This window comes from Eptatretus burgeri, chromosome 8, assembly GCF_056783735.1.
Source record: "Eptatretus burgeri isolate ZD-2024b chromosome 8, Ebu_testis_v1, whole genome shotgun sequence".
Classification (NCBI taxonomy): domain Eukaryota; kingdom Metazoa; phylum Chordata; class Myxini; order Myxiniformes; family Myxinidae; genus Eptatretus; species Eptatretus burgeri.
Window position 1 is genome coordinate 74,546,220 of NC_140968.1, and position 14,555 is coordinate 74,560,774.

Sequence of the window (14,555 nt, forward strand, 5' to 3'; positions counted from 1 at the left end):
TATCCCACTGATAGGCCGGATCTGGAATCGGACCTGAACTAAAATTTAATCGGCTTGTCCTTGTCACTGAAGCAACTTATCCACCAAGTTTAATCCGAATCCGTCCACAACTTTTTCAGATATCTTGCTACATGTCCTTGATCGTATCTTTCAATGGAGAAGAATCACTTTCAAAATTCTTGGATCCAGATTCAGATCTTCAACAAAATCGAATCAGATGGTCCATATCAAACACCCAACCTGTCCACCAAATTTGACAGGAAAACAAAAGGTGAAAATGTAACCTCGATTACACACCTTTGGTGGTGGAGGTAACTATTTTTACGTATAGCTAAATGCCAGTCCTGAAGGGTACGAAAAACTGACAAATCGGAATGAAATTACAAATGCTCATCATGAAAAGAAAAAAAAAACAATTGAGGGTCATAAATGCATCTGAATGCAAGAAAAGAAAAACTAAAATGCAATTATTGGACGAGCTGGCGGGGGGGGGGGGGTGGTTGTACATTGCATACAATGATGATGCTCGTTTCGCACACTGTCGTGGAGAAACTATAATATAGAACGGACCAACACAAATCAGAACAACAACAGTGGAAAGAGGGATGGAGTGGTCATACCAACAGCAGGGTACAGGGCCAAAAGAGAGTGAGATTTGGAGGAATAAAGGACACGGAGGGAAAAATGAGAGCAAGAGGAGGAGAACATGGGGGTGAACTAGCTGGATCCAGCCACAAATCCTCACAGAAGTGGAAAGGAAAACAAGCGAAGAAGCAGAAATGGAACCAACAATAATAAAATGAAGCATGACATTTATATTCATCATTATCTGAAAAATAGTGAGGCACAAAAAAAAAATGCAAAAAATTGAGGTTATGTAGGTAGAAGATCGAGTTAAACCATACACTACCATAAAGTTGATGAGCAAGGTGTGAGATCATGATCCACCGTCAAGGCAATGGTTGTTGAGTGAACCAAAATGAATGCAGCGCAAGAGGCTTCATACACGGCCGAGTTCAAACAGCTAATCTCGAACTTTGCTTTCAAGAATCCCTCGCTCTTCCGAAACAAGCCTTCAAGAACATTATTACATTTCATTCGGCATCGTTACAAAACGTTTGCCTTACAGTTTATGCAGAACCTTTTATTGACAAGATATGAATAAGATTATTTAGTGGTCATGACAATTTCAGGCGATGGGACAACCTTGCGGAGAAGCCGAACATCGTTTCGGCTCACCATACTTTTATGGCAGGAATCACATCGGCATGCCATGCGTTCCCTGATAAAAGAGGAAGGCCTAATGACTGATGAAGGTTGTTTGCTCCAATAAGGGTGCAAGAGAGGACGTAAAACTGCTAAAACCTCTGAATGAAAGGGATATTATGGATTTTGAAAAGGCAACGACAGTGCTTCGATGTGCATCAGCACTCACCGGATCTTGAAGCCAAACAGACTCCAAGTCCAGCACTTGACTGGGAGACATCCATGAATTGGGACTGACTCTGCTTGGCTTCTGAGATATGATTGTAAATTTAATGGCAGCAGGATAGTTCATTTTGGTAGTGTTCTCCCTCTGACCTATCTGATCCTGACTGTTCTACCATGTAGTTGGATCTGACGAACCTTCCTGTTTGATGGAGTACCAGCAGGGGGTGCTGCATTGTAATTTTGTTGTTTAGATTATGGCATAAAGCTGGCTGTCTCTTTTCTGCAATTAATTTGGATACATCATCTTCCAGAGTGTCTGCTAGAAAATAATAGGCCATGGTGTGCTCGGCAAATTTCTTACCTGTAGATTAAATTCCATCCGCAAGTTAATAAATCAAAGGAATGTACATGTAAAAGGGAAACTGAACTTTAAATTCAAAAACTGAGTTTCTGGATCTGATCCGCATATTTTTTTGCTCTGCAATGCGTCTCCAACGTGAAGGTCATTCCGCGATACAAGGGCGATCCAGGTGTGTGGGTGAGTTGACGGAGATCTCACAGCAACCAATTCTCCATCCCTGATCCTGAAGAATGTCGGCCCTCACTGCTCTATTATAATTACTGTACAAGCTAACAGAGGTGAGGAGTAAAACAAATTGTGGTGTGTGGCAGCGTTGCAGGCAGGAAGAAGCAAGTTTACGAGGTGTCGGTGCAGTTTGCTCCTTACCGTGTCTCCTCGCCCTCTAAAAGCTTACGGTAGGTTGCGATTTCAATATCCAATGCCATCTTCACATTCAGCAGGTCTTGGTAGTCACGAACATGCTTGGCCATGTCTTCCTTCAGCCTTCGGATGTCTTCTTCCAGTTGCATGATGGTGTTTTGATAGCCATCAGCTTCGGAAGAAAACCGTTCTTCCACTTCACGAATCTGTCTTTCCAAGGATTCATTCTGGCAGACAGAAGGAAAAGCGAGTATAGCAAACAAGAGAGTAGCCCAGAAAAAATTCAAACCAGAAAGCTTTTTAAATCGCCATTTGTTTCATAATGCAGTACAGTAATCCCACGATTATACGGAAGAGCTACGTTCCTTAAAATCATTCCGTAAGGTGAATTTACGTATATCAAATTTAATTATCCCATATACTCCCATTGTAAAAGTGGAGATAGGTTCCTATGGAACAAAATCTTAGTTCTACAATGTAAAAAAAAAAAAATACACACGTGAACTCAACAAACTTTATTAAAATCTCATGTCTTAAGACTGAAGGGTGGCAGGCTCATCCACATCCCCTGAAGAGGTGTTGTGTTGCTCAACAAGCAACACTCCTTAGTCAGCCACCTCTTTAGAAGGCAAATCCACAGGCTCTTATTTTGCCTTTACTGTCTTTTGTGCCCACTGTGGAGGTCGCAAGGCCAAGCACTTTCGTGGTGTCACTCAGTTTTTCGCCCTCATCAACCCTGCTTAATATACCAAGTTTAACCTTTAATCTAATTGCAGTACGAGCTCTCTTTGCACTCCTGCTGCCGCTGTCACTAGAGGGTCACCTTCCAGACCTCTTAAACAAGGGTGAAGCGCTTTATAGTCTTGGACAAATGTGAAAACCGAAGGGGTGGAAATCACACAGACCACCAAGCACGAGGGGACGTGACGCATGGGGGGGTGTCGTATGAAATGCAGTGACAAATGGCCAAGTATGAAACGCTCTTAAGATAAATACAACACGTACATCATGTGTTTAGATACATTCTTGTATTTCTTCTGAAAAAAAGAGGTTTTTTTTTTTTGAGGGGCAAAATTTGCATTATTGCGATTCTTACTTCCTTCCTCTATACTGTATGTCAAAATTTAATCCCTAATTATTAATTTGCGTTATAGCAAATTTACAGATATCGAATGCCCGTACATCAATTGATTACTGTACTTTCAACTTACTGCTCCTTTGAGAGCGTCGATCTCGCACTGCAGGCTCTGCATTTGTCGGCGGTAGTCATTCGCTTCCAGTTTAGCTTGACGGAGTGACTCGTTGTTCCGAGCTGCAGCCTCGCTCAAGTCAACAAACTATTACAAACGACATGGGAACATAAGCACTTCACACAATGCATCATCATTTTCAGAAATGGTATTGCAAACAAGTGATGAGGACAAGGGTGTGTGTTTGCCTTTAGAAGGAAAATCCGATGGGAATTGCACATTTGGTTTGAAGTTTATTAACCTCCGCCATCTTCGAAGATGGATGGAGGTTACTGTTTTCATCCCTTTCTGTTTGTTTGTTTGTTTGTTTGTTTGTGAACAGTATTACGGAAAAACTCCTCGACGGATTTCGACGAAACTTGGTGGGGGGGTTAGATATAGTCCAAGGATCATGCCATTAAATTTTGGACTTGGTCCCCCCCCCCCAAAAAAAATGTTTATTTTTTTTGCATTTCTACATGTTTTAAGTGATTTCCAACCCCCCCCCCAATTTTTTTTTACCCCCCCCCAAAAAAGACAATTTTTTTGCATTTCTACATGTTTTAAGTGATTTCCAACCCCCAACCCAAAATAATTGCTACCCCCCCCAAATAATTGTTAGAGAATTTTTTTTTTTTTTGCATTTCTACATGTTTTAAGTGATTTCCAACCCCCCCAAAAAAAAAATTGTTACCCCCCCAAAAAGAAATTCTTTTTGCATTTCTACATGTTTTAAGTGATTTCCAACCCCCAAAAAAAATTGTTACCCCCCCCCCCAAAAAAAATTGTTAGAGAAAAAAAATTATTTTTTTTTGCATTTCTACATATTTTAAGTGATTTCCAACCCCCCCAAAAAAATTGTTTTTTTTTTGCATTTTTACATGTTTTAAGTGATTTCCAACCGCCCCCCCAAAAAAAATTGTTAGAGAAAAAAAAAATTTGCAACTTTTTTTTTCAACAAAATTTCGATTTTTTTTCGCATTTTTACATGTTTTAAGTGATTTCCACCCCCCCCCCCCCCCAAAATGTTGGAGAAAAGAACTATAACTCTGTCAGCACTGTTGACCATATTTAATGAATAAGATACAAGGTTCACTTGAGTGACCCAGCAGTATTGGCGGCGGAGGTTTTGCACTCTCCCGAGTGCTCCCCCTCTAGTTTGACTTGTTTACCTTCAATATTTGCTGTACTTTACGATTGAATTTGCACAATTTCATATTTATCAGACAAAATTGAATGGATCAGAGTACACCTGTATGTTAATAGTGTGGTCTGTGATTTGTCATGCAACCAATCAAAGTGCCACATCATTATAGAGTGTATAATATCACAGTCATAATATGCTTAGTAGCAGCAGTAGTGTAGTATCATGAATTTATTAATGACGCATAGGAATTAAATACCATATGAAAGCCATATAGAAATCAAAGCTTTGCTGGTGAATGATGGTCCATGTGAAAAATTGAGGAAAGACTCCATGTTTCAGTTCGAAATGAATGCAGGACTCTGAATAATATGTGTGAAACTAGCACTTCTTCTTCTTGTTCTTCTTCTTTCGTATGAAACACAAAGCTGTGGGGTAGAATCATCAGCTGAGCATGCTGCTGATGCAATGTCCTCTGTAGGTTAGGGCAGGAATTTGTAATTGCTTCATGGTGCTGGTGATAGCTCGCCCACTCTTTGCGAACGACACCTTGGTATCTTTAACATCCACCAACAAATGCCGGCAGATGGGAAGTGCGTTTAATGTCCATCCGAGGGACAGCACACACATTGATGAATTAACCTGCCTATGAAATACCGGGATGACAGTTTATAGCGAGGTTTGGCAGGATTCAAACCCAGCCGAGATAGCTTAGAAGCGAGTGTGAAACTTGCACTGATGCTCATACAATTTGTTGGAGGTACAAAGCTACAGCTCTCAAAATATGTTATATTAATTACATTATCTCAGTGAGTCTTCTTTATATGATATAGATCGAGTAGAAATCTTGCTGGCCACCTTGCTGTAAATACGTGTGTGGGTGTTATCTCAGCAACAATAAGATACACATCACAGTGGTCTTAATGGGTGATGGTCACAGTGGCCTACAGGAAAATTTCTGCTGACAAGACGTTGACCTGCATATCGCAACACAGCCATTTTAATGACTGGAGTTGGAGATGCGTGTTTTGTTTTTTCACATGAATACTAGATTTAACTAAAAGTTCATAGAACACCATACCCCAAGCAGCGTTACACAAGGAAACTAGAATGGCACTCAATAAAGCGCATACCTCCGCCAGGCTGAAGAGTTTACATTTTGTATCCTACTGATAGGCTGGATCTGGATTCGGACCTGAACCAAAATCTAATCATTTCGTCCATGTCACACATCCAACATGTCCACCAAATTGACCAAAACTGTCCACAACTTCTTGAGATATCATGTTCACAAAAAGACGGGTAAACAAACAAGGACGTCGTGCATAGCATGATACTTGCGAAATCCATAAACAAATTTGACCTGAAAAAAAATAATTGGCTGGTTGAATTTAGTGACCTGAAATATAAATCCTCTTCAAATTTCTGGTCAATCGGATGAAAATTGGGAATTTTAGAAATCTCACCAAACTTGAAGACCGTTGTCCCATGTTGACCTCAAAAATAATTGGTGGTTGAATTCAGAGACCTGATATGCAAATCCTTTTCAAATTTCTGTTCAATCGGATGAAAATTGAGGATTTTAGAAATTTGACAAAGTTGTTGACCTTTTGACCTCAAACAAGAGGCTTCTTGCTTGTGAAGAACTCTACCATGTGGTGAAGTTTCATGAAGATCGGTTTAAAATTGTGACCTGTCGGCGAGGGACACACAAACAGAACAAGCCGGTAGGCGGACATGGGTAGTCGACTACCCAATATAACCTGACGCGATGGGCCCATTCGATGGGGAATGACCTGAGGATTAAGCACAAGAAAATTCATGATTCGAGCTTCAAGGGTTAATGCTGCAGATTGTTTTTTCATTAAAATACCCCCACATTTAGAGGTTTTTCGGCCGTTGCTTGGCAACGGAGGGGTCCATAGCAACGGTTCTTTCTCACACATAACTAGGACATACCATGAACATACCATACCAGTTTCATGTATATCTGACTCATAGTCTCTGAGATATAACGGACTTCGTTTTTTTTATTGTTTTCGACCAGGGTTCATTCAAAGTGTATCTTCTCCGACAGTTTTCATAGGATCCGGCTGGAAATTTTTGACAATATGGCTGAATGTACTGCCCACAGTCGCCTGTGGCCCGATTTTTGATTTTTGAAAAAATTAATTTTTTATTATTTTTCGAAAATTTCAAAGCCACGTTGCTAGGCAACGGTGGTGTCCATAGCAACGGTTCTCATTTGCACACAACTAGGTCATGGTATGAACCTAGCAACCAAGTTTCATCGAAATCGCCATTGTATTAACTGAAATCGCCATTTTAAATACTGATAATAAGGGTAGTACAAATCTCAAAAAAAAATAAAAAATAAAAAAATTTTCCGACATCACCCAGGACCGCACAAGACTAATCAATATACTTGAAAAATCGTCAATTTTCACAAGTAACAAATAGAAAGATGGGTGAAAATGTCACCTCCTTCCACCTTCGGTGGAGGAGATAATTATTTGTTAGCAAGCAACGATGGTTTGGACCGGAGTAATAACAAGTTTTAAAAATCTGCACGTAATTCACAACAACGCTGGCTCGTCTTTCTGGAACCCATTGGCCATGACTGATGCTCAATTGTGGCAGGAATTTGTAATTTGTTCACTCACCTATTCTTTGCGAAAGACATTGAAGGGTCTTTGGCATCCACTGGTAACTAGTGCTGGCAGATAGGTGTTATGGATTAACATCCTACCGATAGATGGTATGCACATCTGAGGTGTCGTCCACCAGATGGCAGTCTCCTTGTGTTACCTGAGGCGGTCCCTTCGGGTGGGTGCCTGGAATGTCCGATCCCCAAGAGAGGATGATCACCTGACTCTGTTATCATCTGAGCTCAAGCGTTTGGACATCGGTATTGCAGCTCTCTCTGAGGTTCGGAGACCGGATTGCGGCGAGATCATAGTGGGTGGTTACACCTACTATTGGTCTGGTCGCTCTGATGGTTACCATACCCAAGGAGTTGCTGTAGCTGTGTCCAATAAGCTGACCCCAATGATAATTGAGGTAACACCGGTCAACGAGCGTATTATGAGATTAAGGATTCGTCACTCCTTAGGTGTCATTTCTCTGGTCTCCGTTTATGCTCCGACTGAGGCGAGTGACCTCACCGTGAAGGATGCATTCGACGCGACGCTCGAGTCTGTGGTCGATTCGTGCCCCAGACGAGATACACTTCTCGTGTTTCAATGCATTGACTGGAACTGAAAGTAATGGTTATGAGGTGTGTGTTGGTCCCCATGGATCAGGAACTATGAACAAGAATAGCACAAAGTTCCTTGACTTTGCAAGAAGTCATGGACATAGGGTGGCTGGTTCATGGTTTCAGCACCCACAAGCTCACCGCTGGACTTGGCATTCCAACGCCAGCAGTGTGGCAAAGGAGATTGACCATGTCCTAGTTGATGGTCACTGGGGGATGATCCAGGACTGCAGGGTCTATCAGAGTGCTCAGTTCCTCAATACTGACCACCAGCTTGTTGTAGAAACTCTGAAGTTGCACCTTAAATCCAGGAGAATGGTACCATCCCAGCCGAGGCTGGATGTTGGAAAGCTCAAGGATGAGAGGGAAGCTGAGGAGTTTGCAAACAAGCTGAGTGGAGATTTGAGGAGTCTGGGTGCTTTGGGGGGTCCTGAAGAGTTGTGGAGTGCCTTCAAGACCACCGTCCTTGAAGATGCCGGTGGATGTCTTGGAACGCACCGCAGGGCAAAGAAGAATTTTGTCTCTCAAGGGACACTGGATACCATTGACCAGAGTCGCAGGGCCAGGTTGAATGGCAGAGCTGAGCTGTTCAGGGACCTGAGGCGTAAAACTGTACACGCGCTAAGGGTGGATAAGGAGGCCTACGTGCGATGAATCTGTGAGGGGGTAGAGCATCACCTGTCGTCAAGGGATTCTCGTCCTGCTTACAGGGGAATTCGTGCATTGTGTTCATCCAAGCCCATCCCTCGGTGTACTGCAGTGAGAGCAGAGGGTGGTAGGCTCTTGACAGAGGAGTCCAAAATGAAGGCCTGCTGGGCCAGTTACTTTGAGCGGTTGTTCCAGGCTGATCCACCAGGTGTTGAGTTGGACGTCAGGGGTGTTACAATCCCTGTTGCTGGCCCTCCAATCAACTGTGGTCCACCTTCGCTTGTGGAAACACAGGCTGCAGTGAACAGGTTGAAACGGGGTAAAGCTCCAGGGATCTGTGGCATTCATGCTGAACTTCTCAAGGCTGGTGGAAATGCTGCACTCGTGTCATTGCCTGCAGTTCTGTGCTCTGCCTGGAACACAGGCATCATCCCAACTGAGTGGAAGAGAGGCCATGTTGTCCCTCTCTGGAAAAGGAAGGGTGATCACGAAGACTGCAACAACTACCGAGGGGTGACGCTGCTCTTAGTGCCGGGCAAGGTCTTTGCTCGGATAATTCTTGATAGGGTTCGCCACCATCTGCTTGAGCACCAGCGTCCAGAGCAGTCAGGCTTTACACCAAAGAGGTCAACGATTTCCCATATCCTTGCTCTTCGGGTCCTCACCGAATGCAGATGAGTTTCGGCAGGGGCTGCTTGCAGCCTATGTTGATCTCTGTAAAGCGTTCGATTCAGTGAACCGGGATGCCCTCTGGAAGATTATTGGTCTTTGTGGGGTGCCACCAAAACTGATCGATCTGATGTCTGAACTCTACTCTGGTACTGACAGTGCTGTGAAATGTGGTGGTACCATCTCTGACTTATTTCGAGTTGTTACTGGAGTTCGTCAGGGGTGTCTACTGGCACCCACACTTTTCAGCACTTGTATGGACTGAATTCTAGGGAGGATGTCGGAGAGATCAAACTGCAGTGCATCGTTTGGGAATGTCAAGATCTCTGACCTTGATTTAGCAGATGATGCAGTCATCTTTACGGAGACTCCAGATATCCTTTTGGGGGCCCTCGAGGTGCTGAATGAGGTGTCAGAGCCGCTGGGATTACGGGTTTCCTGGGTCAAAACTAAGATCCAGGCTTTCAATGACATCTTGGATGCTGCTTTCCTGTCTGTGCCTGTTTGTAGTGAGGATGATGAGGTCGTGGAGAGATTCACTTACCTTGGCAGTGATATTCATGTCTCTGCCGGCTGTGAGTCAGAGGTCGATAGACGTCTGGGTAGGGCCTGCGGAGTTATGGATTCACTGGATCATGGGGTGTGGCGCTGCCGGTACCTGTGCGGGAGGGAGGACAAAAGTCCGAGTCTTCGGGTCCTTGGTGCTTCCAGTCTTGCTCTATGGATGCGAGACTTGGACTCTGACCAAGGATCTGAGACGTAGACTTAATTCCTTTGGTACCAGGTCTCTTCGGAGAATCCTTGGCTATAGCTGGTCGGACTTCCTGTCCAACGAGCGGTTGCTGAGGGAGACTTAAATGAGATTTGTTACCTGCATGGTCCGTGAGCGTCAGCTGCGGCTGTATGGACATGTGGCTCGTTTTCCTGAGGCTGATCCTGCTCACTAGATTCTCTCAGCGAGGGAGTCTCCTGAGTGGAGGAGGCCAATGGGCCGACCACATGCCTCATGGTTGCAGCAGGTTGATCGGCATCTCAAGGAGATGGGGATGGGCCTGGCATCTGCCTGGGGGATGGCCAGACGGAGGCCCCTGGAGTACCGTCGGAAAGTGGGCACAGCGACGCGCTGCTCTGGCGCATGCTCCCATACCTGACCTGACCAGATAACTAATGCTGGCAGACAGGTGTTATGGCTTAACATCCTTCCGATAGATGGTACGCACATTTATGCCTCGCCATGCATGCAAAGCACCAGGGGTGACAATTTATATCTGCACAGAGATTCATATGAAAGCCACACAGCTCAAATGTGAGTGTGCATACCACTAAGCTATCTTAACAGTCCACTCACTTCCCAAACACATGCATTATACAGCTCGTTCACTTCTTTTTGTCGTTATTTATGACTATTACACCAAAAATAGGCTGACAGGATGGCCGAGAGGTACGCACACTCGCCTCTAAGCTGTCTAGGCTGAGTTTGAATCCTAACCCAGCGGCCATATATAATCTTCGTGTTTTACAGGCAGGATGATTCATCAATGTGTGTCGTCCCTCGGATAGACGTTAAACGGTTTCCCCGTATGCTCGCATTCGTTGGTGGATGTCAAATATCCCATGGTCTCCTTCGTTAAGAGTGGACAAGCTATTGCTGGGACCAAGAACAAATTGCAAATTCCTGCACTAACCAGCAGAGGGCATTAACATCAGCAGCACAGCCGCACCCTTAGCCAATGATGCTACCTTGCAGCTTTGTGCTGGGTCCGAACAAAGAACCCCAATAATATTTTAGGATGTTACAATTAATCTTTTCCTGACTCGTGTGAAGTGAATTGCTTTTGGCTCTCCGTAACTATTTCTAATATTGATTGGGCATGCATACCTTTATCTGGTTATGCTTTCTGTTGTTGTTAGAAATTGAAGATGTTAGACCATGTTGGCGAACACCTGCTATCCGAAAGTGCATTTATGACGTGTTTACCTTCTTGATATCTGATTGTGATCAAGGAACTCATTTGTTTGGATTTCATTCAAGGGTTTTAAATTGAAATATTTCAGTTAACCTTCCCCTTGAATCATATTGGTCCAAGTACCCAATATACTATTGTCTTACTGTCCCCCACCCCTTGAACAAGGTCGGAGACGGGGGATATTGAAATGAGCGCCATCGGACCGACTGATCATCTGACCACGTACTTTTATGTTCACGATATTTTTCAAAAAGCGTTGAAAATATTTCACAGATCTATTCCTCATGACATTATCTCAACCTGATTAGATCATGGCCGTGACTGGCTAAATTGTGTTGCCATGGCAACCATCTCGGTAATTTGGCTCGTGGATGTGATATTTCAAAAAAAAACGTTCGAGATTAAGCTTTCATATTACACAGATATGTTCCTCATACCACCCGAGAGTATCGGCTCCTTGTTGAAATCGTGAGCTGCAACACGAGTTAGAAAGTTAGAAGTTAAAATTCTCCAGATGTGTTAGATACAAAGGGAGATGTGGAAGAAGAGACCACCTTGGACTTGTACCACTCCTCAGCCTCAGCCACGTTTTTAGCAGCGATGGATTCATACTCTGCACGGATGTCTCGCAGAGCACCGGTGAGATCGGGTCTCGACATATCTGCTTCAATATGCAACTCCTGCATCTGCAAGTTGCGCAGTTCCTGTGGGGCGAGAGAAATCTTGGCATATAATTACAAGCTTATGGGAAATGGTTAAAATGGGGGAGGTGAAGGTGTCTGGAGATGTGTTCCACTGTGATGAGATACACATTTCGCAATAAGAAATGGTCATCAGCTTCACTGTATGTTGAAGGATAGAAAGTGGGTAAAGGTATAACGTCTCAGTATTGGTCTCGCACCTCCTCATGCAGCTTCTTGAGGAAGATGATCTCCTCTTGCAGAGCCTCGATCTTTCGCTCCAGCTCGATACGTGCCAGTGTTGCATCATCCACATCCTACAGGAGATGTCGCTAATCAGGTCCCAAAAGCTTAAACAATTTGTCAACAATCTTTGCTTTCATCATTGGTGAGAACTGTATACCTAGCTCATGGATGTACAAACCTAAGCAGGTAGTCATATCCTATATACCTAGCTCATGGATGTACAAACCAAGTGGGTAGTCATTTTCTGTATACCTAGCTCATGGATGTACAAACCTAAGCAGGTAGTCATATCCTATATACCTAGCTCATGGATGTACAAACCTAAGCAGGTAGTCATATCCTATATACCTAGCTCATGGATGTACAAACCAAGTGGGTAGTCATTTTCTGTATACCTAGCTCATGGATGTACAAACCTAAGCAGGTAGTCATATCCTATATACCTAGCTCATGGATCTACAAACCTAAGCAGGTAGTCATATCCTATATACCTAGCTCATGGATGTACAAACCAAGTGGGTAGTCATTTTCTGTATACCTAGCTCATGGATGTACAAACCTAAGCAGGTAGTCATATCCTATATACCTAGGTCATGGATGTACAAACCTAAGTGGGTAGTCATATCCTATATACCTAGCTCATGGATGTACAAACCAAAGCAGGTAGTCATATCCTATATACCTAGGTCATGGATGTACAAACCTAAGCAGGAAGTCATATCCTATATACCTAGGTCATGGATGTACAAACCTAAGTGGGTAGTCATATCCTATATACCTAGGTCATGAATGTATAAACCTAAGCGGGTAGTCATATCCCATATACCTAGGTCATGGATATACAAACCTAAGCAGGTAGTCATATCCTATATACCTTGCTCATGGATGTACAAACCTAAGCAGGTAGTCATATCCTATATACCTTGCTCATGGATGTACAAACCTAAGCAGGTAGTCATATCCTATATACCTGGGTCATGGATGTACAAACCTAAGCAGGTAGTCATATCCTATATACCTAGGTCATGGATGTACAAACCAAATGGGTAATCATACACTGTATACCTCGTTTCCCGTAACACATTTCAAAGCAAAAGTATGTATTTTGTATAATAAGTAACAAAGAAAATAATATAAACAGCACTAAGCACTGATTTGATGTTTTTGCATCTGGGACACCATCCTGTGTACACTTGTTCAACAGGTACCATACACAGCAGATCGATCGTGAATGCTTTGCCACACCTGGCGGAAAGCCTGCAGATTCTTCTCGGCTTGTTCCCGCATATCAGCCTCCTCCAGCAGCCTAGAAGTTGTGGAGGAGAGGGTCAAGGAAGGTAATACTGTATATTATTATCCTTATTTACCTTCAATTGGTCAAAGAAGAGTATAAATGTAAAGACGCGTGGACGAGACGTTAGGGGACAACTCGAGGAGCTCGTTATGTGTCTGGAGCTGTGATGGTCTTTTCTTATGTAGACCAAAGGGACATGTTTTTGTGAGAGGTGCGGGTTGGGGACCGTCAGGTGATTAAAAAAGTTTGATGGACGTGCACTTCATGTGTGTGCTTGAGCAAACGCAGACACATGAACACCGACGGTCTGTCGAATTGCCCGAAGACCCGAAGACCTACGGTGTTATGCGTGTCCCGTTGGACTCACTTCTGCCGCAGTTTCTCCAGCTCGTCGATGAGGTTTTGTCTCTCCACGTCTCCTCGGGATTTCTGTGTGTTGAGCTCCTCGATCTGGCGCCTCATCTCACGAATCTCGTCCTCGTACATGGCAGCCATACGCGACGGGTCCTTCCCTTTGAACTGCGCCAACTCCAGGCTCAGCTGCTTGTTCTGTTGCTCCAGGTAGCGCACCTTGTCGATGTACGTGGCAAATCGGTCGTTGAGCTCCTGCATCTCAGCCTTTTCGTTGGAACGCGTGGTCCGAAAGTCGGCGTTTACCGCCTCGGCCAGCTTGAAGTCGACCGCGTCCAAGCCACACACGGAGCTGGCGGAGGAGCGCAGAGGACCCGTGGACCTGACGGCCACGAAGCTGCGGCCGAAGCCGGAGGGTGATCCGCCGAGACCGAGGGAGCGAGCGGAGCGCACGCTCGTCCCTGATGTGTACGAGCGGGATGAGAAGGTGCGCGGAGCACCGCTCACAACTCCGAAGGTGCGCCGGTACGACGAGGAGCGTGTCGAGGAAGTCATGGTGCGAGCGACTGGTGCGACAGATTCAACCTGTGGGACAATTGGCTGAAACGGATCTGCGAGCTGTGCAAGTGGAACATTCAAGGATCCAAGAGGTGGCTAATATAGCAGAAGTTTGGATCAAACGCTCCGCCCTCTTCGCCCCTCGTGGCCACGCCAAATTGCTACTGCCTCGCTCGTCAGTTCGGTACCATGGACTGGAATACCGCCAAGTTGCGCTTCAAACGATCTCGCACTCAACACGTCTCCAATCCAGCGTTAGAGTGTTGGGGAAGAGGGGAAGGATATCTAAAATTTCTGGACGTGGTTTTATTTAATAGCATTACCCCCATTGAACTAACCTTTTAAGGGCTTGTGTAAATTA

General features: G+C 44.4%; 1 protein-coding gene across 2 annotated transcripts in view; it reads right to left on the reverse strand.

Moving 5' to 3' along the window:
* Positions 1-14,288, reverse strand: part of LOC147022058 (vimentin-like) — a 51,041-nt gene extending 36,753 nt beyond the window's left edge. Inside the window, exons 1-6 of one of the 2 annotated variants that reach the window (XM_085892621.1) lie at positions 13,653-14,288; positions 13,237-13,297; positions 11,967-12,062; positions 11,620-11,769; positions 3,364-3,489; positions 2,159-2,379 (exon numbers count right to left, since the gene is read on the reverse strand). In XM_085892621.1, coding sequence (XP_085748747.1) covers positions 2,159-2,379; positions 3,364-3,489; positions 11,620-11,769; positions 11,967-12,062; positions 13,237-13,297; positions 13,653-14,191 — 1,193 coding nt within the window. In that variant the 5' untranslated portion in view covers positions 14,192-14,288. The remainder of the gene's footprint in view (positions 1-2,158; positions 2,380-3,363; positions 3,490-11,619; positions 11,770-11,966; positions 12,063-13,236; positions 13,298-13,652) is intronic. The other variant, XM_085892622.1, reaches the window with a different exon arrangement.
* Between the last annotated feature and the right edge of the window lie 267 nt (positions 14,289-14,555).